We start from the raw sequence: 26,985 nt of genomic DNA on the forward strand, positions 1-26,985 counted from the left end.
TTTATCACGACAATAACATTTTGGGTATAACTTTGAGTTCCTTCAATGCATAAATAATAATAATAATAATAATAAATCTTATAAAGCGCTGGTATCGTGAAAACTATGAGTCTATGAGTGTAGCGTACGATCTCTCGATGTTCTATGTACGGTACATGTACATGAAATTCTATACTTTCCTAATGCTTGTGACTGTCTTTGTTACAAAGGATATAGGTCTATACTATGTACAACGTGGTTCCTGCATGTATAATAGAAATGTGCACTTGATCACCAACACGTGCACAAACATGACAAAGAGCACAGCTGTTTCCTTTTTTTTTTATAGGGGAACCTAGGTACATGTAGGGTAATATTTTGGTGATGAAGCCCACCAAACAGTGTAATTTCTATCTCGTAACAGACTTCTTGTATGATGGGATGGTACAAAAAACTACAATGCATCCTGGGTAATAAGAAGTTATTAAGTCTTAAATTAGAAGTAAATAAAAGTATGTATTGTAGGGCCTACATGTCACAAAAACTCATCTCAAGACGTGAATATTGATTTTCTGCTTGTAAATGGAAAAATGGTAAAGAAACATTGAAATATTATCAATGCTTATAAAATAATAATTAACCTTTTTAATACAGCAAAGTTCAGGTTTCAAATTGGGTTGAGTTCTCCAAGGGGGGATGGGGAGGGGGCCATCAATTTGGGCGGGGGGCACATGCCCCTCCCCCTTAACTATGCCACTCTTGGAGGATGTTGAAATAGATTGACAGCATTCAAAACACCAACAATGTTCAGTTACTGTCCCTTTAATGCAGAGAATTCCCACTGGAGACCCCCCCCCCTCCCTTCCAGTTCTTCCCATCTGTCCATGGTACCTATAAATTGAGTGTACTCAATGCTTGAACAACAAAGAGCCATACACATTATATGCAAGCAGGCAGTGCTCTGTGATCATCAGACACTGCCCTGTGCTTCATCACAGTATGGGTTTACCAGGATGCAGATGACATCATGTTTGGTGTCTAAATTTAGAACAGCATGCGTAGCTGTTATTGTGTGTACTTTGTGTGTTGGGTTTATTTCTGCGTAATGTTTCTGGGTACAGGTACATGTATGCCTACATGTAGTTTATTGTGTACACTGCAAGCGCCAGGGTCGGGACTTCAAAGGGTTTTCCCCAAGGCTTTTGATTTTTGCACAATCATGGGATGAGTGTAATGATTATCACAACAGTGAATGCACCAATAAACTGAAGAATAAAAACCAGAGTACTGGTAATTTTATTGTGGGGAAAAAAAACGATTTAAATTAATCTTTGATGATTATAAAGATTTTCCAACACTCAAAAAATATATTTCAAATTGAACTCATTCAAAGTCGAGGCCATACGATTTGAAGATCCCACAGATCAAAGTTGCTTAAATTTAAAGTTGCTTCAATTGTCAAAGAAGGGTTAGAAATACCAATGCAAAAGCTACATGTAGCATATTGCGCCAATTTTTTAACTATGTTCCTTTACTCTGCTGTTTCCACCCCACCCCCCCCCCCCCATTCTGCTGATAATACAATGAAATGATCAGTACGAGACAACATGAACAAACTATAGGAGACCCCCCTCCTACAAACTGCATACTAAATCTACATGTACCCTCCTCCCCTCCTACAAACTGCATACTAAATCTACATGTACCCTCCTCCCTTACTACAAACTGCATACTAAATCTACATGTACCCTCCTCCCTTACTACAAACTGCATACTAAATCTACATGTACCCTCCTCCCCTCCTACAAACTGCATACTAAATCTACATGTACCCTCCTCCCTTACTACAAACTGCATACTAAATCTACATATACCCTCCTCCCTTACTACAAACTGCATACTAAATCTACATGTACCCTCCTCCCCTCCTACAAACTGCATACTAAATCTACATGTACCCTCCTCCCTTACTACAAACTGCATACTAAATCTACATGTACCCTCCTCCCCTCCTACAAACTGCATACTAAATCTACATGTACCCTCCTCCCTTACTACAAACTGCATACTAAATCTACATGTACCCTCCTCCCTTACTACAAACTGCATACTAAATCTACATGTACCCTCCTCCCTTACTACAAACTGCATACTAAATCTACATGTACCCTCCTCCCCTCCTACAAACTGCATACTAAATCTACATGTACCCTCCTCCCTTACTACAAGCTGCATACTAAATCTACATGTACCCTCCTCCCTTACTACAACTGCATACTAAATCTACATGTACCCTCCTCCCTTACTACAAACTGCATACTAAATCTACATGTACCCTCCTCCCTTACTACAAACTGCATACTAAATCTACATGTACCCTCCTCCCTTACTACAAACTGCATACTAAATCTACATGTACCCACCTCCCTTACTACAACTGCATACTAAATCTACATGTACCCTCCTCCCTTACTACAAACTGCATACTAAATCTACATGTACCCTCCTCCCTTACTACAAACTGCGTACTAAATCTACATGTACCCACCTCCCTTACTACAAACTGCATACTAAATCTACATGTACCCTCCTCCCTTACTACAAACTGCATACTAAATCTACATGTACCCTCCTCCCTTACTACAAACTGCATACTAAATCTACATGTACCCTCCTCCCTTACTACAAACTGCATACTAAATCTACATGTACCCTCCTCCCTTACTACAAACTGCATACTAAATCTACATGTGCCCTCCTCCCTTACTACAAACTGCATACTAAATCTACATGTGCCCTCCTCCCTTACTACAAACTGCATACTAAATCTACATGTACCCTCCTCCCCTCCTACAAACTGCATACTAAATCTACATGTACCCTCCTCCCTTACTACAAACTGCATACTAAATCTACATGTACCCTCCTCCCCTCCTACAAACTGCATACTAAATCTACATGTACCCTCCTCCCTTACTACAAACTGCATACTAAATCTACATGTGCCCTCCTCCCTTACTACAAACTGCATACTAAATCTACATGTACCCTCCTCCCCTCCTACAAACTGCATACTAAATCTACATGTACCCTCCTCCCTTACTACAAACTGCATACTAAATCTACATGTACCCTCCTCCCCTCCTACAAACTGCATACTAAATCTACATGTACCCTCCTCCCTTACTACAAACTGCATACTAAATCTACATGTACCCTCCTCCCTTACTACAAACTGCATACTAAATCTACATGTGCCCTCCTCCCTTACTACAAACTGCATACTAAATCTACATGTGCCCTCCTCCCTTACTACAAACTGCATACTAAATCTACATGTACCCTCCTCCCTCCTACAAACTGCATACTAAATCTACATGTACCCTCCTCCCCTTACTACAAACTGCATACTAAATCTACATGTACCCTCCTCCCCTCCTACAAACTGCATACTAAATCTACATGTACCCTCCTCCCTTACTACAAACTGCATACTAAATCTACATGTACCCTCCTCCCTTACTACAAACTGCATACTAAATCTACATGTACCCTCCTCCCTTACTACAAACTGCATACTAAATCTACATGTACCCTCCTCCCTTACTACAAACTGCATACTAAATCTACATGTACCCTCCTCCCCTTACTACAAACTGCATACTAAATCTACATGTACCCTCCTCCCTTACTACAAACTGCATACTAAATCTACATGTACCCTCCTCCCTTACTACAAACTGCATACTAAATCTACATGTACCCTCCTCCCTTACTACAAACTGCATACTAAATCTACATGTACCCACCTCCCTTACTACAAACTGCATACTAAATCTACATGTACCCACCTCCCTTACTACAAACTGCATACTAAATCTACATGTACCCTCCTCCCTTACTACAAACTGCATACTAAATCTACATGTACCCTCCTCCCTCCTACAAACTGCATACTAAATCTACATGTACCCTCCTCCCTTACTACAAACTGCGTACTAAATCTACATGTACCCTCCTCCCTTACTACAAACTGCATACTAAATCTACATGTACCCTCCTCCCTTACTACAAACTGCACACTAAATCTACATGTACCCTCCTCCCTTACTACAAACTGCATACTAAATCTACATGTACCCTCCTCCCCTCCTACAAACTGCATACTAAATCTACATGTACCCTCCTCCCTTACTACAAACTGCACACTAAATCTACATGTACCCTCCTCCCTTACTACAAACTGCATACTAAATCTACATGTACCCTCCTCCCTTACTACAAACTGCATACTAAATCTACATGTACCCTCCTCCCTTACTACAAACTGCATACTAAATCTACATGTACCCTCCTCCCCTCCTACAAACTGCATACTAAATCTACATGTACCCTCCTCCCTTACTACAAACTGCGTACTAAATCTACATGTACCCTCCTCCCTTACTACAAACTGCATACTAAATCTACATGTACCCTCCTCCCCTCCTACAAACTGCATACTAAATCTACATGTACCCTCCTCCCTTACTACAAACTGCATACTAAATCTACATGTACCCTCCTCCCTTACTACAAACTGCATACTAAATCTACATGTACCCTCCTCCCTTACTACAAACTGCATACTAAATCTACATGTACCCTCCTCCCCTCCTACAAACTGCATACTAAATCTACATGTACCCTCCTCCCTTACTACAAACTGCGTACTAAATCTACATGTACCCTCCTCCCTTACTACAAACTGCATACTAAATCTACATGTACCCACCTCCCTTACTACAAACTGCATACTAAATCTACATGTACCCTCCTCCCTTACTACTAACTGCGTACTAATATGACCCACAAGCTCTCTTCCTTTGCCCCCTGCCGGCTCTTACAAGACATTCAGGGAAGATCCTCACTCCTCTATGCAAACATCTTCCTCAAATGATGTTTGTTTTGTGAGATTTGTTAATAACAAGGAAATATAGACAGAATATTCACCAAGACTTTGTGCAAGATTACACTGTAGGGTTCATTATGCACAGATTGCGTGCATAGGCCTGGGCCTACTAACGATAATTAGCAGTGTGTAAATTTAAATTTAATTTCTTCAGTATTAACAAACTTTCACAATAATTAAACCTTTATTAATTTTTTCATCTTCATTTGATCAAGGATGTGGCATATAATTTTCCGTTCATTCGACAAAAACACATAATAGCTCGGAGACGAATCAATATGATGCAATATTCCCTACCCAGGAACTGGCAGTATTGTATTTCTCATCCATAATATAGCAGAGAGAACTCGGGTTAATGTGAGAGGTTACTTTGATAGCCTTCGGTTGTTGTTGTTTTGAAGCACACGAAATAATTCAAAGTTCACAGATTTACAAATAATTTACAGGGTTTACAGAAGGTAATGGTGAAAGACTTCTCTTGAAATATTAGTCCATGAAATGCTTTACTTTTTGAGAAAACGGTAAAACAATATAAATTCTTGTTAACGAGAATTACGGATTTGTTATAAACACATGTCATGACACGGCGAAACGCGCGAAAACAAGAGTGGGTTTTCCCGTTATTTTCTCCCGAGCCCGATGTCCGATTGAGCCTAAATTTCCACAGGATTGTTATTTTATATATAAGTTGTGATACCTGAAGTGTGGGACTTGGACAATACTGTTTACCGAAAGTGTATAATGGCTTTAATCGGGAAGGTTATTTATTTAGTAAGTTTCAGTGCGAAAGCTCACTTGTTTGTTAAACAGTTCATGCCAAGTCAAATTCTCAAGAGGTTGGGTGTAGCGTTTGTTTCACTCGAGTAAAACAAGGAGATTCACTTTCACAAAAACATCGTAATTCAAATAAGAACAAATTACCTGACAAAGCAAACACAGAACAAATCAGTTTTTATGATTTTCAATAAAACATGACCATATAAGTTTTGCTGTGCGATCCATTTATTGAGAAAATTAATACTGACCTGTAAGCCTACAGCTTGACTTTCTGTTTCTAAATTCCAAAACTTTTCTAACCAAGATAAACTTTGCACAGCATTTAAAAGCTGGGTACCTGCCAAAATAACATGCAATGTTGTAGGCCTACTGAACAACTTGCATGAATCATCAATTTTTTTATTTTTTTATTTTTTATATTCTCAGAGCTGTATTTCTAACTTGACCCAAGAAATTGTTGGTCAATCAGCACTTGAATTTGACAACTTGACCACAGGGCCGAGGCCAATAAGTGACAAGACAGTAAACTCATGACTGGACAAGTCCAGCACTCTTGTAAACATTTTGAGCAGCCAGCACTTTGTCATGTGGATTTCCCCCCAGATATGAGCCTTGTATACAGTACATTTCCTGTGGCATTTCTTATAGAGCCAAAGTATGCCTAAAAAGAAACTCAAGACACTTCTATTCTGATATACTTTCATATTGAATCAGAATAATTGATGTGGAATCTCGCTCACCTTGCATTGGTATTTTCTCATCATGAGGCGATCTTATCATTGACCCCTTCAAATGATATCAATAACTATCTGCCATGATATCCTTTGTCTATGGTCATAACATTTTGTACGTACGGCGTATGTTTAATGTGACACACAGTGTAATAAACTCCTGCACGCCGTATCAATGTATAACGTACACTGCAACGTAAGTGTGTGCACACTCATAATTTTACATCCATTTGGAGACATCTTTTCTTTCCTGCATCCCTAAACGTCCTCCCAGCACAAAATTCCTTGTGGAGAACCCTTGTCTTTGAATTACTTTGTTTTTCCTTTCTTGTTTTGCCCTCAGTCTCCATAATTGTAGTAAATACATTTGATGCATTTGATGGGTTTACCAGTGCACTGTACATATGCATCCTTTATCAAGTTAAATTTTCATACAAGTGTGCCACTCACGATTCACGTGACATAGACCTTATTTGTGGGAACATTTTAAATAATTTTATCCATGGTGAAAATTCAATTTTAAGAGAGGGCAGGAATGATACTTGGACCTTGGAAATATGTAGGAACATTTGATCGAATACAAGGACTGACCTGATGGTGTAGGCTGTAGTTGACTTTTCGGGGCTTTATTTTATAACAACATTCTGATTCTTCCAAAAAAAATGAAGACTAAAGTAGGAAGAGTATCATGAGAGTACAACGTTGAAATCTGCCGACCATGTTAGGGCAATGCCACAAAGTATACATGACCTCTGCACGCTCATATGGAAGATCCAGCTTAGAGACAAAGGAAGATAAAGAAGTTGTACTTGACTGTCATGGGACACACCAACATGGCTGGGTGAGATTAATTCTTGGTGTGGTTGAACACAGGATGAACTCTCATCTGGTAGCTCAGATAACCTTGGAAGGGTCTAGAGTTTCAACTTCAGGGAGGCAGCGAGCCCGAATGAATTGAAGATTAGCATAGTCATTGTGTGCAAAAATTGTTATTAGATGACGTTTGCAGCCCATGTCTTTTTTTTCTTTTCTCTTTTCAATATGGGGGTGGGGGGGGGGGGGGGGGCGACAGGACATCACTGATTCTCTGTTTCTGTACTACACAGGGTTTAACCCTACAGTAGCGCCAACATTGGAAAGAGGATTCATGTAGCAAACTGTACAACCCATATCATGAACAAAGATTGAGACATTTTGAATAATGCCTGTTACACTTATTTTAAAACAAATGATAAATCAGTTTTTCAGTAACAAACATGTTTGTTAAAATCTGCACTACATGTACCTCCATGATCGGAGGAAAGTGACAATGCTGAATTCTGAGAAGGAGACTTGAGAATTGAGATGCAAATCTTGTTTTTTTCAGAACAGCACCGAACACGGTTGAGACTAAAGGGATTCAATTTCAAACACCTTGAGATGAAAATGCCGCTAAATCTACTTAGATACAGAGCATCTTCCAAGAAAAGATCACTTCTTGGTGTTGTCACCTGTTAGCTAGATTTTGTTTCAATCTCCTTTAAAAAAAAATTTTGCCCAAACACTTTAAAAAACATATATGCCCAAGAACATGTAGACTATACATGTAATGTACATTAGCAAGTATTGTAAGCATTTAGCAATTTTGTAAGGTTGTTTTAATTTTGTGATCTAATGAAGGGGTCTCTGCACATGATCATAAAAATGTGTAATATTTCTATAAGAGTTTACTGTACTCTAGCACTTGTATTTTCATCAAATTTCTGATAAATTGTTAATTTTATGGATATTCCTACATCTCATATAAAATGCATAAAAATAATCAATGGAATAATGAATGACAATATGCAGGCACATGAAATTGTCTCACATAGATTGTAGAACAACGCCTAATTAATAAAGCAAGCAGCGCCAGTCTATGGATTTCTATTATTCATAACACAAGCCAGTCAATGGGAGTGGTGTACGTGTTTCAGCAAAACAATCAAGGGACAGCATGCGGATACAGATACAGATGTATAGGCCTCTGTCCTTTTTCATTGGATGCACTTAGAGGGGCTGGACACTATTAGAAATTCCTCAAAATAATTGTTAGCATAAAACCTTACTTGGTAACAAGCAATGGAGAGCTGTTGGTAGTATAATACATTGTGAGAAACGGCTCCCTCTGAAATAACGTGGTTTGCAAGAACAAAGTAATTTTCCACGAATTTGATTTCAAGACCTCGGCATTAGAATTTGAGGTCCCGAAATCAAGCATCTGAAAGCAGACAACTTCTGGGACCAATTTCATAGAACTGCTTAAGCAAAAGATTTGAAAATAGCCTGCTTATTTTACACATGTTACTGGCCGAAATTTCATGCCATATACATTGCTTGTGACTGGTATTTAGCTATTGTTTACTTAGCATAAACAATTGAGTTGAGTCTTGGCCAGTACTCTGATTTTACTAAACAAGGATGTTTCTGCTTAAGCAAATATTTTTGCTTAAGCAGCTCTATGAAATTGGGCCCAGGTGACAAGGGTGTTTTTTCTTCAATTATTATCTCACAACTTCGACGACCAATTGAGTTCAAATTTACAAAGGTTTGTTATTTTGTGCATATATGTTGAGATCAGTGAGTAAGAAGACAATTACGTGTCCAGTGTCTTTAAATTTTGTCTTGCATTCACAGATTTATGTGGCAGACTTGGGACAAAGTATTTTATGCAAGTTAGTTTTGTGTGCAAACAAATCAAATCACTTATTGCAAGATTGTTACACTTGAGCAACTGCTAGAACCACATAGAATGGGTACTTAAGGCCTAATGTCATATGTGTGTAAAGAAAGTTTCAAGCATGGTGAAACAAAAACCCTAATTAACTGCATTATTTTGTTTGCCTACAAATGATTAGCACACTATCTATATCATTGATGATACCATTACGGGCAATACTGTTGGAGATATTTTTATTCTCTATTCGGCAAATATCCGTTTTAAATTCTGCCAAATGGTAACGTGCCAGCCAAACAAATAATTTTCTCTTTGTTCCTCCTGAGCGCTTAGAGACCTTTTTTCTGAAGGTGAATAGACGCTAAATAAATATTATTGTTATAAGTTGTTTAACATGAACGTCAAGTTTAGGCTATGCAACACAAGAACAAACATACATGTATCTGAATCCATGTGAATCCAGAATGGGTCGCATAAGCCCATCATACCGTTCTCTAATGTAATTATATCATGGTCCTTGTGGTTGCCATTTTGTCCTCTCCTGCCTACAACTGTCAAAGTGGAAATGAAATTTGGACTCTCGTTAATTAAGGTTCCATCCTGTCTACTGAGACATCTGATTATCTGGCATTTAGCAGGTCACTAGGTGTTAATGACATTAATCCAAGTGTAAACAATGGGTAGGTAATTAAAATAAAAGGCTTCTCTTAAAGGCAGTGGACACTATTGGTAATTACACAAAATAATTATTAGCATAAAACCTTACTTGGTAACGAGTAATGGGGAGCTGTTGATAGTATAAAACATTGTGAGAAACGGCTCCCTCTGAAGTAGTAGCGTAGACCTCAGATTTAGAATTTGAGGTCTCGAAATCAAGCATCTGAAAGCACACAATTTCGCGTCACAAGGGTGTTTCTTCTTTCATTATTATCTCGCAACTTCCTTGACCGATTGAGCTCAAATTTCCACAGGTTTGTTATTTTATGCATATGTTTGAGATACACCAAGTGAGAAGACTGGTCTTTGACAATTACGAATAGTGTCCAGTGTCTTTAAATGTATCTATGGAGCTATCTCAATGGTCTGACGAACTAAATTACACATTCACGGTTCACCTTCTCTGTATTATTGGATTTGACACATTAATTTGGTGGGAATCTCCACAAGACCATAGGGCTCATAGCTCTAAATTTTACTTGACTCAAGTTATTATTAGTTAACCTCGCTTTCTTGGAAAGCTTAGCATCCCTGCAAGCATAATTACATTGGACATCTTCATTGAAAACGAATCCAACAGTGTATTGTGTTTATTAGTTAACCTCGCTTTCTTGGAAAGCTTAGCATCCCTGCAAGCATAATTACATTGGACATCTTCATTGAAAACGAATCCAACAGTGTATTGTGTTTATGAAATAAAAAAGTGTACTCTTTGAAAATTCAACATTTCTTTATCTTTTTAATTTGCCTAATATGATTTTATGGGCCAGAGTTGAAGCCTTTGTTTTATTTGCTCAAATAGATACATTACAAGTATACCTTCAATCTCTTGGTGTATATGTACAATATGCATAAAATAACAAACCTGTGAAAATTTGAGCTTGATTGGTCGACGGAGTTGCGAGATAACTATGAAAGAAAAAAACAACCTTGTCACACGAAGTTGTGTGCTTTTAGATGCTTGATTTCGAGACCTCAAATTCTAAACTTGAGGTCTCGAAATCAAATTCGTGGACAATTACTTCTTTCTCGAAAACTATGTCACTTCAGAGGGAGCCGTTTCTCACAATGTTTTATACTATCAACCTCTCCCCATTACTCGTTACCAAGTAAGGTTTTATGCTAATAATTATTTTGATTTATTACCATCATTGTCCACTGCCTTTAAAGCTCTTCATGGACTTGCTCCAGATTATATCATGTATCCGGGATCTTCTGCATTAAAGTAATTCCAGTTCTTCTTCTATTTCGAGTGGTGTCCTCGGCTTCTTTATTCTGCTGGCAAATACTTAGTGATGCAAACTATGTACTGTTTCCACAAAATGGTATGATCAAAGAGTATTCTTCCATTGCACCTTCATTATGAAATGACATTCCATGTTATATTTCACTGTTTTTGAGTTGTGGTGCGCAGTTATGTAAAGGCTCCTGCATTATGTGTCATTATAAAATTTTATTATTAGGCCTATCATAATCATTTTATTTTATTTTTAATATTCAGACAATAAAAACATCTTGACCAGGAGTTGTACGTTAGGTCATCCTTATTACAAAAAAAAACGTTTCCTACAGTTTAAATTTAAATTTAACTTTATTGGGGAATTATTTCTGTTTCTTTCTCTATAGTTTCAATGAACACACCATCCAACAAACCTATGAAACTTCTTCATATTCAATTGTACCTCGTAGCGAAAACAACAAAACCTTGTTGATCTTTTTTTCATGTCCACTGCGCCAATCAAAACAAGCAATCTGTAGCTCGTCTTAAGAAGTTATTTCCTTGACTTTGGCAGTGTTTCAAATGGAAAAACATTGTAATATCTCTGGAGAATGTACTTCCATGAACTTCGTTATCAGTGAGCTTTCAAATTGAAACTCAATTATAAAAGCCAAACTTCAAAAGCTACCCCCGCTTTGTTGTTTGTCGCCTGTACCCGAGCCTTGAATGAAGACTAATCAATTACTGAATGACCTCCTCAAAACAACTGTGCCTTGAATCAAGACTAACTGATAAGCTACACATATCTCTCATTCCCAGTTGAAACCTGGTGCTAAATAAATCCACAGAGTGGAATAATATTTGTTTGCTTTGTGGTTTTAGATCATGGCTAGAGGATGTCAGATCCCCACTTCCTTCCTTGTATGACTTTATTCCCCGTTATAATGATCATCAAATTGGTTTCAAACTCGATAACTAACTACGGCGCTATATTAAGGATGGCCCTGTTGCCTGGGGAAACCAACGAATTCTCCCGGGCGACCCATGAGAGTTGTTGATGATGGACGCCCAATGGGATCAACAACCATCTTCTCAATCTTTTTTTATTTTTATTTAGAGAAAATAGAACTAGCTAACTGCAAACAACTTACCAACCAAATGGACCGATGTTTTTTGTTTTGTTACTTTTTTTATCTACTTTTTTTATTATTGTGTTTTTGTTGCTCGTTCGGTTAATTTACTCACTTATTTGTTATTATTTACTTGTATATATATTTGTGGGTGACCACTGTAAACTTGAACTAAAATGTCATCTTCAAGCAATAAAGTTTAGCAATGATTGAATGGTGTCAACCAGAAGTTTGGTTGGCAATATTCCCCACTTCATCATTTTGCACAAAGCCAGTAATTACATGTACATGTATAACGCAAACAGAGACTTCAATTATGAAGGCTACATTGAACAACAAGTGCAGTGTACCCTACTTACTCTCAAACATGGACACCAGTTATGATGACATTGACATAGGTTTTTATAATGGAGCAATTTTGTATAAATAGCTGTATGATTTTTAAAGATTGTCTTTTACAAAAACAAACATACAAGCTGGAGGGCCTGCAGTACCAATGTCATTCATGCAAATATGATTTTGTATCGTCCCTATTAATAGCTCTATAAAAAAACAAGATGCATTCACTTGCAGCTAACAATCAAACGAAGGCAGCGCAAAAGCAAATGCTGGATTACTTTATCATTTTACAGACACAAGAAACAAAAACAGCCCTCCATCCACCATCAACCAAGTCAGCCAGCCATATGCTGTACCCATCATCTGTAGAGTTCAGTGATGATTTTCCATTACAGGCCGGAGGCTGTCATTGTGCACTGTATTACCAACACAATGGCATGTCTATCAGAAATAACTGGAATATCCATGCTAGATTCCATCAGCATGAGTCGGGTTTGGGGGGGGGGGGGTGTAGGGAGACCACTTGACTATTATGGTAAATGTGGGGAAGTTCCTTTAACCCATTGACAGGTTAGAGCATGGTTAGAGCAAACGGGATGAGGTTGGAGTTGAGAGCAAAACCTTGTTGTATTGAACTGTCAAGGAGAAAGAAACCTATTTCTCCAGTGGGGACTTGTGACATTTCACTCACAGCAGGATCTTAAACAGAATTTTAATGAGTAATGTACAACTATCAACAATAGGAACGTACACAAATGTACATCATGTGCATCTTGTGAGCAGGTCTGGAGTTTCATCTTCTGAGGGGGCAAGGCTATTTTCATTTTGCAAAGGGCACTCTTAAAGTCTTAATAAAGTCTGTGCAGGGGGGGGGCATCAATGCAAAGACCAGGGTCACGTGAAGGCCAGGGTCACGTGAAGGCCATGGCCTGTTAGTCCAGGCCTGGGCCTTTTTACCACAGGGTAAAGACCATTGTTTTATAATTTATAATGAACATACTATTTAAAATGTGTTCCTTTCGAAATAATTGTAGTTTCAGGAAAAGGCAAAGATGATACAGAGATAAAGTTGTTATTTTGATACTTGATTGTTGAGGAGGTGTCTGATCTAAGTTATGTGTTTATTTGTTTCATTTATAAACTTTTTTGTTGAAACAACATGACTCTTTGATTACATCTGCCATTTTGGAGAAACAATGAAATACAATCCACAGATTGCCATCAATGATATCACTATCACCCTCTCTTACTGTTGAAATGGAAAGTTGGGTGAGTAATCAACAGGAAAACAGCTCTGAACTTTCCAGTTTCACAACTGGAGGTCATCTTTACATTGTCGTCATTACGCAAAGCATTCCCATTATATGTGACAGGTGAAATTAACCCATTGTTAACCAATTAGCACTTTACCTAAACTTCAATGACAGTGATTTACTGACTACACAGGGAAGAAAAAAATCACCGGATGAATGCAGTGCATAGCCTAGGAAAAAATGTTGTATCAATTGTTATACAAGATTCTGCTAAACCCAGGCCAGGTTCTCCATTGCCTGGCCCTGTTCTTGGTCTTGATGCACCTGTAAAAGTTTCACCCCAAAAATACTTTTTAGATTTTCTAATGGACTTGGTTTATTGCAAAATGATCACTAGGCTTGTCCTCTCAAAGATAAAAATCCAGGGCTTATGCCTTAAAAGGGCAGACAGCCAATAAAAAGCATAGGATTGAAATCAGTTTGAAACTAAATTTAAATTATTCGGTGTAAAATCAACGATTCATTGTGAATGTGTACTTTACAAATTACACAATGAATAACAACAACAAACTAAGCCATTAAAATTACACTTAATGTAAAATGCATCCTGAAAAATGGGAAACAAAAGACATTTATAAGGAAACTCAAATCTTGACTGTTCTGAAGAAAGTTACCTTAAGAGACAACAAAGGTAAAAACAACAGATTTTACAATGAAAAATGACAAGCTACTCTATTCAAAATGGTTGGACGGGCAAACATAATCTAGGTGCAGCGCTTTTGCATTTTGCTCTAAATTAGTCCACGTCATTTGGAAATCAATGATCTGTGTTATTGCCACATGACTCATGAAGGGAGGTCTCTGTGAACACAGCCAGCTCTAGGGCATTCACACACAGACAGTATTTTACATTTCCATGCAGCGATTGATGGGTTATTAGGCATACTGTTATTAGTATGCATAAAAACTGCCCTAAACCAGTGCTTAAATGATGAGGACCCAACAATGCTAACAGATCCGTCATAAAATGACCCCGGCCAGGATGAATTCTTATAATGCGAATTGACACGACAAGGTTTTCTCAACACTCCTCACTGTTAAAATGTGAAAATTTAATTTGATTTAGGTATTTACCGACTTGGAAGGATTTACCTTGTAATACGTCTACACATTAGCCTGATTGGGACTATATAATAGAATCATGCACAGGGAATCTACAACCCTTTGTTCAATGCACAGAACAAGCATCATGACTTGTGTAGTCTGTAATATGTAGGTCTAGTCTGTATTGCACTTTGTATGCATACTCTGTAATGAATTTTTTAATGGCAGTCTGTCATCGTAGTGTACACACAATACATCATGATAATTCTACAAAATTACAGAATTGTAAGCTAACAATTACACTCATCTCCAAGCAAATATTGACTTTCCTTCCCTATAAGAAATTTCCAAGGCTACGGCCGTCTGTGCGAATTGGTGGCTGCGGCTTGATTGTCATCATCATGTGTTGAAGGTGTATATGATGTCCTTAGCAACACCCTTAGCAATAGCTGTAGTCTAAGATTCAGATACAGCCTAAGCTGGATAAGATCTTTGTCACACTGCGCTCTGCTCGTCTTCAAGAAGAAGAGCAGAGTATACTGTTTGAAACGTCGAGATCACACCGGCTCTTTTCAGAGCCAACACTCAAAAGAGAACATCTGCAAGTTTACTATCCAGTATTTATAGTTTCTTCTTACTATCCACACAATGCAAAGCTTCAAACACATCTAAGCTACATCTGTCTTGTTCCCTATTCGTATAGTGCAAAATGAATACACTTTGTTCTACTGTGAACCAAGAAGGGTGCCAACATTTTCTATGGACCACCCTATTGTGGGACCCTATTTATTGTGGGGCCTACTGATTGTGTACAAAGTCCGGTTTATTATTGTATTGTATTTGAGGACTGATGAATGATGTGAGACCAATATTTCAAATTCCTGTGATTGTTCTGAATCATTGAGTAATAAACCATTTTATATAACACCCAAGCAGATCCTTGCCATTTGATTGGAGGATTGTCCGTCACGTGATAGCAAATAAAAGTACCATTGCACGCTGAGTCACTCGCCGTGCTTTTTCGTTCCATCCGAAAAGTACCATTGCACGCTGGCACGCTGCCAGCGTGCAATGGTACTTTTCGGATGGAACGAAAAAGCTGAGTAAAAACATCACTGCGTGCGCGTGTCTTTGGTAACGCACCAGGTGTTACTGCAAGAAGGCATAGTAAAATTACTAGCATTCGGCTTCTACAGTTGAAATTGTTTGTTTTGAAAGTTGTTTCTTTCAATCAAAATGACAAAGTTCTACTTGGATGTTATATAAAACAAATAATGAATGTTTTTCATTCGTGCAATGGTGCGAATATTATGTTCATTCGTTGAAAGCTGGAATGTTCCATTCAACTCGGCTCCGCCTCGTTGAATAGAACATTCCATCTTTCAACTCATGAACATATTATTCGCACCATTGCACTCATAAACATTCATTATGTGTATACTAATTCTAATTAATAAATACTGTTATTCCCTAATTATAATTCCAGTCTCGAGTTGATAACGAGTTGAATGAATGATCTAACCGAGGATAAAGGTTCATGACACTTGCTATTTGTGTATACACACGTACATGTACAATGTAGTACACCATGATAAAGGTCTAATTATGGGGTGAGCTGAACACTGGAACCAGATGGAGTTGTCCACACAGGATATCCTGTGTACATCTCACAGCTCTGTGGTTTGAAGCTACATACAATTACACATGACTGCCTGGCACTTGTCAGTAGATTTGTGTTCATCCATAGAGCAATGGTTCATCCAGTGTTCATCATCAATGATAAAAACAAAACTGCTATAGTTTGGCTAAAGTCCCAAGTCCTTCCATTTCCTCTTCTCCTATGTCACTCCACACAAAGTTGTTTAAAGTAAATACAACATTGATTAGTATGCAATGATCTTTGCTTTGGACTTGGATTAAACATTGAGTGCGTTTTGGCAACCCTAACTAAAAACTGTTTCGGTTGTTGGTCGTTGGTTCTGCTGTTCAGACTGAACGATAACCGAGTTGTGAGCTCGGTTACCGTTTTGGTTATGACGTCAGAAACAGTTTTTGGTTGGGGTCGCCAAAACGTTGTATTTTGGAAATTGCTTTTTACCTTTGTATCTAGCATGGGCGTCAATCAGGGGGGGGGGGGGACAGGGGGACATGTCCCCCCACCTTTTGGAGGGTGGGGGACACAATATCAAATGTCCCCCCCACCTTTTTGACCACCTTTATCATGAAGCCCAAGTTTTACACTGTGTAAGACGAAACCCTGTGTCTCTATTTGGGCATTAATCCTGTGGGCAAAGGATGACGCAATATCCCCCTCAAAATTTGCCCTAGATTGCATCACATAGCATCCGAAATGCAAAATTTTCCGGGCCCTTTATCGGGCCCGCTGCCCGAGCCGTAAAGGCTTCTCACAAGCATGCTCCAACGTTGACAGATTTGCACCTCCCCCTTGAAAGAGTGGAAGGGACGTGTACCCCACCCCACCCCAACCCATTTTCGAAGGGTGGGGGACACAGTATCAAATGTTCCCCGTGTCGTTTGACCACCTTTATCATGAAAATCGTGTTATGCACTGTGGAACTGTGGAGCACTGGAACACAATATTCACAAAGCTCATTGTTCTGTTTCGTTTGCCAATTGGCCGCTAAATGGCCTAAAGACTGCACAACAGAGCATCTAAAAATACAAAATTTTCCCGGGCCCTTCAGCGGGCCCGGACCCATGCCGTTAAGGTTTCACACTCACGTGCTCACTCTTTGACAGTATTTCCCCCTAAAACTTGGTTCATACATGTAGATCCGCACTGGAAGATGCTGTCAACCCAAAAGGTTCTACTGCTGCTCACATTTTACAGATGTTCTGTTCCGTTCTGTATGCCTCTTATTGGCCTATGATTGCACCAAAGAGCATCAAGAATGCAAAATTTTCCCGGGCCCTTAAGCAGACCTGGACCCATGCCGTAAAGGTTTCGCACTCCGTTCCATTCTGACAGATTTGCCCCATAAAACTTGTGTCTATAGGTCTGGTGATGATAGGGATGAAACGCCGTCTGAGCATTAGAATGCAGAAACAAAACGAAGCTATAATTGAGTTGCTTTTTAGGTACAATAACCATGATAGCAAGAATAGGTGCATCATAGCTTGAAATAGGCATTAAAATCCAACATCTGAGAGGGGGGGAACATCACCCCTCAGATTCACTAGATTGCACCAGAGAGCATATACGGGCTAAAATAAATTCCCGGGCCCTAAAAAGCGGGCCCCAGACCCAACGCCGTAAATGTTATGTCCCCCCCCACCTTTCAAGACGGATTGACGCCCCTGGTATCTAGCGCTTTGAGGCCTTTTTTTTGCAATTTGGCACTTTATAAATATCTTTTTTTTATTATTATTATTATTATTATTATGTTAAGTGTAGAACCATGCTAAATGCAGTCGAAGTGCAATTTGTGGGATTTGAGTTGACTGTAAATGCGTAAGTTTCATAAAAAATTTGTACAGATGCGCATTACAACAATATACAGATAATAACAATAATTACGTGAACAATAGTTAAAACCAAACAATAGAAATTAAACGACAGTCGTCAAAAGGCCATATAAAACCATATTAAAAACCTTCACCAGTTGCTTTGTTGTATTTTCAAGGATGGCTACATTAAGATTCAATTATACGGTCCTTAATTAACTAACTAGTGTTTGCAAATACACATGCACATGTACATGTACCATGGGTCCTTGTTGGTTGATAAACTGTAAGCAGTTATCAAAAGCTATTTTCTCAAAAAAGTACACTGTTAACCACAAGTATCCTGTCACATAACAATCGGTAACAATACATCATGCAACATTATTTACAAAATGAGTGACCTTGTACGTATACATGTGTACATGTTACTTTCAGAGCTGCTCTGGCAGGCAAGATGACACTGGCCATGTAACTTTCAGAGCTGCTCTGGCAGGCAAGATGACACTGGCCATGTAACTTTCAGAGCTGCTCTGGCAGGCAAGATGACACTGGCCATAGAAAGTGTAGGGTCTACATTTTGACCAGTGTTTCCCCATATTGAAGAAACACAAAAACAGCTGAACAAGTTTGGTGCCTCTTCCTCCATTTTAAAAGTGGATAAAAATCAGACAGTGTGACCTCTATAAAATGTAGGCCTCAGCTTTATGTTGTTTTCTTCCATTTTTAGCAGAGAACAAACTTTGCAATTTTGTCGTTTGGGTCCCATCCCCTTCCCACCAATGGTCTTGTTTTGTTTCATTTTCAACCAAGCAAGACAAAAGAACAGAGTCATAACTCCATCTGTTAATACACTTAAATAAATGCTGACTACACTTCTAGGGCAAAAAACACTTTCCAACAAAACTTGAGGGTTGTAACACAAACACTGGTATCCTCTGAAGTTGAAATGTAAACAAGGTCATTAAACCACCAATCAGTCAATGTCACAATTCTGATGAGAATCACTGAACCATACAGAAGAAAAGATCATTTCATATCAAATCACACCAATCTTTTGTACTAAATGGTTGCACAACTTTGTGAGTCAACATACATGTAATTGAACTAGGGCATTTATGAGTCTCAAAGTCAAATTGTTCTTTCCAAGATCTTTTACAGTGATGTGTTGTAAAAAAAATTATTTATTCAATTGAAAAACCACAAGACCTCTGGACTTGTTTGGTCAAGAGTTTACTGAACTGATTGTAAAAACACTTTGGTCCAGTGTTAAATTAGAGCCCTGCTACCTTCCCCATATGCCATGTAGAATACTTATTATAAACTGACATACAGATCCTTATCATTTGATTAGTGGAACTTACTTCACATGACATTCACTATTACTCCCATCGCACCGGCGATCAGAAAGACCTATTCGCCCATGGGGAATAGCATTTCCCATTCAACAGTTAGGATCATCCTTGTTCCCAATGTTCTTGAGAAGTACAGCGCCGCCGCGCCGCTGCTAAAACAAAGGAACACTTGTGCAAAAGGTGTGATCCGATTTGTGCATTGTTGCCGCTACGCGGCGCTATATGATTTTTGGTTGTCAGTAATTTGTGTGACTTTTCATAATGTTATACTTTTAAAATACATCAAATGACAAGGATCTATATGTCAGTTATATAAAACAAATATTGAGTGGCTTTAATTCGTGGAATGGAAGGAATATTATCGCTCGGTAAAATTTGGACTGTTCCATTTCACTCGGCTTCGCCTCGTGAAATGGAACAGTTCAAATTTTACCGAGCGATAATATTCCTCGCATTCCACTCAGAGCCATTTAATGGCCCGGTCCCACTGCAGCGATAACAAGAACGATAACAATAACTACGCAAAGAGAACACATTCCATTGGTTGAAAGAGCGTGTGCGTTTTCTGCGCGGAGCAATTCGACCAATACGATGCGTTCTCTTTGCGTTGTGATCGTTATCGTTTTACTTATTGCTACCGGGCCTTAATATTTGTATACTATCAGAGTTTGTTATTTATCAATATTTAATCTCTGATTGAATATCAATAGTAAACAAACTTGACATCAGCTCAAAAAGGTTTTGAAAAATGTATTAATTAAATAAGACCTGTGTGCTTTTCGGGGGTTTATCTGAAAAACAGGTCTTACTCATGATGCAAGGTCACTGGTGGTGAAAAAAGGAATGTATTATTTTGATTTGCATTGCAACGCTACCATACAGAAAGAAACGGCACTATATTATGACATCACATGCAATACAATACATTACTATGAGCAAGGTTAGTTTACTTTCAATTCAATTCAATTCAATTTATTTCCAAATCCAAACAAATAAACAAAAAAATTAGGAGTGAATAAAAAATTATGTTTTACAACAAATGGAATAATGATAATACATTTGAAGTTATACTATAAAAATACAACATTTACAAGCAAAGGCAAAATATAAATTACGGAAAACAAAACAAAAACCATAACAGAGTACAAGGAGATGGAGTTGGAGGGGGCCCATAAAAAGCATGTGGGCGTTCTTATAAATTTGGGGGATACAAATAGGTGATTCATTATTGAGATGGCATTGGATGTTGTGCATTCTGTGTGCCATATGACCGGTCCTACTAAAAGCCGACAACAGTCCAGAGCGCCGCCAACACGCCGCCAACACGCCGCCAACAAGTTTTAAATACCTCCAAAATGGCCAATAAACCATAGATATATTAGAACTATGTGTTCTGTAATATAAACATAAATTTAATGGAAAAACTTCACGAAAAGTGTGTATTTTTTAACCAGAAAAAAACTTCACTTGCACGGAAAGCTGTCGGACGCCATCTTGGCTTAAAAACCGTGTTTGGACCAGACCATTATGATACGGGTAGATTTAGCACTTGTCAACAACAGAGGGTGGGCTTCATGTGAAGACCTTCACTGCATTGTGCACAGTGCATGACGCTCGCCCTCTATTGCTAAATCTGACTTACCCGCATCATAATGGACTGGTCCGATTTTAAGCCAAGATGGCGTCTGACCGCTTTCCGGTTAAAAATTCACACTTTTCGTTAAGTTTTTCCATTAAATTTATGTTTATGTTACAGAACACACATAGTTCTAATATATCTATGGTTTATTGGCCATTTTGGAGGTATTTAAGACTTGTTGGCGGCGTGTTGGCAGCGCTCTGGACTTGTTTCGGCGTTGTCGGCTTGTTGTCGGCTTTTAGTAGGACCCCATATGACCTTGCAAGGTGATAGGGCACTCCACACACATCCTGGAGTACAGCATCCGGGCGTCCCTGAGCATTTACCTGGGTCTACTACGGACAGTCATTAAAAGATAAATGGACAATACAAAAAGGGACATGACCAAAAACAAGGGCTGCATGATATCACAGTTAACTGTGTAGGTGGTAGTTGCGATAACGTAACCCTCCTCGAGTCCTCCTGACGGCGGAGAGGAGGGTTACGTTATTGCAACTATGTAGATGGCTATTCCTAGATCGAGAACTTGGGTGACTAACAAACCTCAATTTAGAGTAGTATGGTCAGCTCAGGACCAATTGTTTATTTTATAAAACAAATATTTATTTATTAATTTTTATTTATTTATTTTATTTTAACCTCATAATCATTTGATGTACTATTTTTTGTGGGAAGCCTTCAAAAGAACAATCAACAAAGACAAAGCTTAATCATATTATTCAACCATAACACTTTCTTTGACAAGTTCTTAATTTACTCACTTGTTTTGTGTTTGGACTTTTGGGTCCACTGCCGCTGTCATTTCTTCTTCTCTCGGTGAGCCCTCCTTCACCAATTCCACCCATCGTTCCTCTGCTATTTGTCCCCATATGGCCTCCTGAAGATCCCCCACCACAGCTTTTTAAGTCCACAGTTCCCGTCCCATATGATGTCTGACTCCCAAAGCGGAATCTGTCCGCACCGTGGCCGTGCGATGGATTGGGCGGTGGGGTCGGTGAGTTTCCACGGGGTGACGAATCGTTCGACGCGCTGAACACACCTCCCCCGGCGGACTCATCTTCGGAGTCACTCATCGAGGTTTTTGTTCTACGCTCCCCTTGTTTATCGGTGTAATCCCTCTTCGGAGGATGGGGAGCCTTTTTGCCCTGAAACATTCTCAGTAGCTTCGCCATGGTGTATGAAATGAAATAAAATCGGCAACTAGGAAGGAATGTTGTTACGTTTTATTCACATCACTGCAGTTTTGATTGTTCAGAGTTTCAGTGCAGCATTTCTCTCAACAAAAGTGATTCATTTCCTGGATCCCACTAGTCTGGCTAACGATCCTAGCAAAAACACGTTTGATGACTTGAAGCTGCGGCTGCAGAGGCTGAAATCAGATATTTACGACTAGTGTTGAATTGTGGGTAAAACAAGATGGCTGCGCCCATGAGCTTCGAAGAAGAGGGTTTTCCATGTCATTGTTGCCCTTATTTTAATGGCAAGACATTAAATAAATTTTAAGGTATGGTGACTCCAGAACAAAACATTGAGACTCACAAAGTTCACCGTCCTTAAATTTAATATTAACTTTAGTTCTTTGAAGTTTGACTGTTTTTGTTGACTCGCAGCAATAATATTGAATTAATTTTACCTGTTTTGTTTACTTTACCACTACCTACCAGGAGTGCGTTAGTGTACCAGTAACCGTATTTAATCAGTTACACTGTTGTTATATATTACAGAATTGTTTTGGATAAGTGTATGTTAGTGGTTTTATTATGCATGTGATGTAGAGTGGAGATAATTCAATAGAAGTCTCGGCTGGATCAGGTGGTCGTGGATGGCTGTCGTGGATGGCTGTCAATCCTTTAACTGAGTTTAACATTCACCTTCACAGTCATAACTTTAACAAATCATTTATGTGTACTTTTTCTTGCGCCTTTTTTACAGTTTTAAACCCACCTGTCCTCAGAGTCAGTCATAACGTGACCACCAACAGTAACGCTATGGATGACTACGCTGCTTGAGTCCTTGACCTGGTCTTTGCTGAATTTACTCAACAGCTTCAGGAGATCTTACGATTACACAGTGTCATGGCAATATTTCATCGGTTCCATTGTTTGAGGGCTGCCTGTCGCTCAGGACTCTATCAAAGTGCTCATTACAAACTGACAGCTTCAAATGTATGTACTAAAGTTAGGCATTTGAGCTACAGCCCTTTCAAAAGAGATTTTTCAAATGAGATCCATAGTACATGGTGTCGGAGGTCTTTATCTTCGAACAATGTGTCAACTATGATCATCAGATTTCAAAAGAACCAACAGGAAAATAATTATTCCTGTGACTCTGCACAACCCGGAGAAAGTTCTGATGAACAGCTAAGTCAGGCAAAGAAGGCACGTGGTGAACAATTGCATCGAACCACAGACAATGGTCAAATCGAGTATTTCACAATCTATCGCTTCCCTTACATGAAACATCTGAGAGTGATCTCTCGCCTGAAGCTTGCCCAGACAATCTTCACTGTGACTATCGTCCCGCCAATTTGCTATTTCTACTCACTTGGATACATCTCGGAGAATCAGGCATTTTACTCCGTTACCTTGGCAACATTTGCACTGATGATGCTTTATGCAATGAGCATTTACCTCCGCCGCATCATCGGTTTCATCTATCTCCACCGAGATGGAACTAAAATCAAAGTTGCGCATTTGACTTTCTGGGGGAAGAGGCAGGAACAGTCTATTCCTGTTTCGGACGTTGTACCTATAGGGGAGTCGGGGGACAAGCCAACTGAGATTATGTTACTGTTGAGACGTTACAGCTCAACTCAAAAGTTGTATTTCAGTCTCAAATATGGACAGATGACTGATCGTGACAAGTTTTGTGAAGTTTTTGGTAACCTTTAGTGGCTCCATGTATTTGTTGAATCATTGAGTTTTCATACACACTGATGTAAAAGTGAAGTCTATCAATTTCTTTCCTATGTGTGTTAAATTCATCAACTATGATGTACATGGTTGGGGAAAGTTTGTATCACAAAATAAACAAGGACAAATTTACAAGCAATTAAAACTGATTTCCTCCCTTTTTTCCCTTTACCATAATAAGCCTTTGAGTTAGTGCAGTTTTAGAGAAAGGAAATTGTTTATCCAAAGGTTGGTATTTTGAGTAGGCTTCAGGTAAGTCTTTTAGCCCTTTAATAAAAGCACACAATGCTAGTTACAAGGGTGTTTTTATGTCATTCTTTTGTAATTTCGATGACCACTTGTGTGTTTGTTTATTATAATTTGTATGATCTTCCCAGGTGTCAAGGGCAAATTTTGTTATTTGCATAAAATTATATCAACATTAGGGTACACCAAGTGAGGATATTTGACAATTGCCAAAAGTATAGTATACCCTGCCTGATTGCTGGATCTAATTTTGTTATTGATCAAAGTGTTCTGTCAACGGTTTTCCCAACAGAAAATAATAACCGCTGAAATCTCGAAAAGATTAAACGGAATAGCGCCACCTATTGATGGTACACATGATGGACTGTGTGAAAACTTCTTCTGATAGCGCCCTCTTTTGAATCAACCCGTGTTAATTTCCCAATGGGGGATGGGACATAACCTTCGGGTTACAGATTTCTCTGAGAGACGGGCCCTCGACGATCAGAGGAAAAAAATACAATCTGCCAAACACAGTAAGCATGATGGCGCCCTCTTTTGACCGAGTGCAAGAAAAGCCGTCGGTTAATGTACCTGTTTTGCAACGTCAAAACAGCCGAGAGTTCCGCAATCAGAGATTGGTAATAACACGTTCGACCTTCAATGCAAAAACATAATAACTTTGGACCAACAATATTTTCAAATTATTACCCAAACTTAAAAATAAACAAAGTTGACTACCCGAAACAAAACGTAAACTTATTCTCTCAGATAAACAAAATAATACTAACAAAACTTCAAAAGCTAGCACTGCTTTTGTGTGTGTGTGTGGGGGGGGGGGGGGGGGGGGGGGTATCCTGCTGTAACTGATCATCTGAGGCACAGTACGCATTTACTAAAAGATTGTCAAAGACCAGTACTCTCACTTGGTGTATCCCAGCATTATGCATACAATAAAAAAATGATAATCATTTTGACTCAACTGGTCATCGCGAGATGCAAGAGAAACTTGCAAGATCACCCTTGCTGCACAATATTGTGTGCTTTCATATGCATAATATAACAGGCTTTATGCCTGGAAGAATTTTGATATTAATTGGAGTGAGAAATTACCTCATTCGCAAAAACTACGCTGCTCCAGAGGGAGCCGTTTCCCACATTGTTTTACAGCTCTTCATTAGTGATCGTTACCAATTGATTTTTTTTTATGCTAACAATTTTGAGTAATAATTATTACCAGTGTCCAGTGCATTAAATTAAAACGTTTTACAGTTTTATTAAATCAAAACTTTTTGTTTTGCCAAGCCAGTTTTTACATGTTTTGCTACCAAAGGCATACAAAAGTTGGGCCATCTTATTTGTTCACAAACCAAAGAGAAATGTCTTGTCATTCCAAAATCCATTATATCATAAACTTCTTCCACAGTTTTTTCTTCGGGCTTCTAGCACGTTGCCTACTCGTGCCTATAATGTCAGCGATATTGTGAAGTAAGTTGTCAAGTGAAACAAATTTATGAAGATTGATTAGTCTATGGAGTGATGTTGGGCTAATTTGTATACTCAAATCAGGTTGCTTAAGTGAAAGTGAGCAATGACATCTAGCGCAGAAAATACATGGAACTGCACACCTGTATGTACTCACTTCAATCGGCTTGCTGGGAAATGAGGCGTGACTTACACAGGGACAATGTGATGTTTACTTTAAACTCAATCATTGTCATTATTTCCACCCTACAAACCGTCCAAATTCGGATGATTTATAGTAAAAAAATAATTCAAGTGTCATTCACTCCAAAACTCACAAATTTGTATGTTGTTTGTTCTCAAAGGTGTAAGCTCATTTCATTTCTGTCAAAGACTTGAACACGCCCTCATGCGTCAATGCCCTCCTTGATGATCCAATTCATGTCCATCTCTTAGAGTCTGATTCAATCAATCGGCTATAGACGCATTTCTCACAGGTAAGTCAACCTTTACTTTACTTAGATCTAAAAAAAGAAACATGAAAATAAGCCACTACTAAAAAAAGGCAATCCATCAATACATTATTGAATGTTCACTTTTGTAGGTGAGTTAACAATGCATGTTTACCACGAGCTGTCACATTTCTTTCGCTTGGTGAGCATTAAACCGGGCACGCACGAATATTATAGAGATGTTTGGTGATGCATGTCGTGGCCGAGCGGTCAATGGCACCATACTTGAGCTTTGCGGGGTATCTTATAAGCTGGGTGTGGAATTGAATCTCAGCAGTGAGGTATCCTATAAGCAATGCACCTTGCTTCGTCCTTCGGATGGGACGTTAAGCCGTAGGTCCAGTGTGTTGTGTATAAAATATGGCATACACGTAAAATCACCCAGTGAATTTATCGTTAGAGATAAGGGGTTCACAGGCGTTTGTGGGCGTGGCTGCTGAGTGCATAACCACAGCACCTTGTAAACCCCTAGGCGGGGCATAATAATTTGTCTCATAATTCATAATAACTCCAAAACATGT

The 26,985-nt window shown here is 38.8% G+C and overlaps 2 protein-coding genes across 5 annotated transcripts in view; one reads left to right on the forward strand and one right to left on the reverse strand.

Annotated features, from left to right (window-relative positions):
* LOC117295262 (SH2 domain-containing adapter protein B-like) overlaps nucleotides 1–22,725 on the reverse strand; it is a 46,187-nt gene extending 23,462 nt beyond the window's left edge. Inside the window, exon 1 of one of the 3 annotated variants that reach the window (XM_033777809.1) lies at nucleotides 22,113–22,725. In XM_033777809.1, the coding sequence (XP_033633700.1) occupies nucleotides 22,113–22,523 (411 nt within the window). In that variant the 5' untranslated portion in view covers nucleotides 22,524–22,725. The remainder of the gene's footprint in view (nucleotides 1–22,112) is intronic. The other 2 variants (XM_033777808.1, XM_033777810.1) reach the window with 2 other exon arrangements.
* Nucleotides 22,718–24,645, forward strand: LOC117295263 (transmembrane protein 186-like). Of its 2 annotated transcripts, none has more exons than XM_033777811.1 (2): nucleotides 22,718–22,855; nucleotides 23,284–24,645. In XM_033777811.1, the coding sequence occupies exon 2, from the start codon at nucleotides 23,427–23,429 to the stop codon at nucleotides 24,240–24,242; it is 816 nt and encodes a 271-aa protein (XP_033633702.1). In that variant the 5' UTR covers nucleotides 22,718–22,855; nucleotides 23,284–23,426; the 3' UTR covers nucleotides 24,243–24,645. The 2 variants fall into 2 exon arrangements, with proteins under 2 accessions (XP_033633702.1, XP_033633703.1); XM_033777812.1 differs by lacking the exon at nucleotides 22,718–22,855 and adding an exon at nucleotides 22,969–23,027.
* Nucleotides 24,646–26,985: the final 2,340 nt, after the last annotated feature.

The sequence above is a fragment of the Asterias rubens genome, chromosome 10 (genome assembly GCF_902459465.1).
Source record: "Asterias rubens chromosome 10, eAstRub1.3, whole genome shotgun sequence".
NCBI lineage: Eukaryota > Metazoa > Echinodermata > Asteroidea > Forcipulatida > Asteriidae > Asterias > Asterias rubens.

Bases quoted from the DNA above. Each gene is read 5' to 3' on its own strand.
- LOC117295263 (XM_033777811.1), top strand. From the start codon at position 23,427: ATGGCAATATTTCATCGGTTCCATTGTTTGAGGGCTGCCTGTCGCTCA.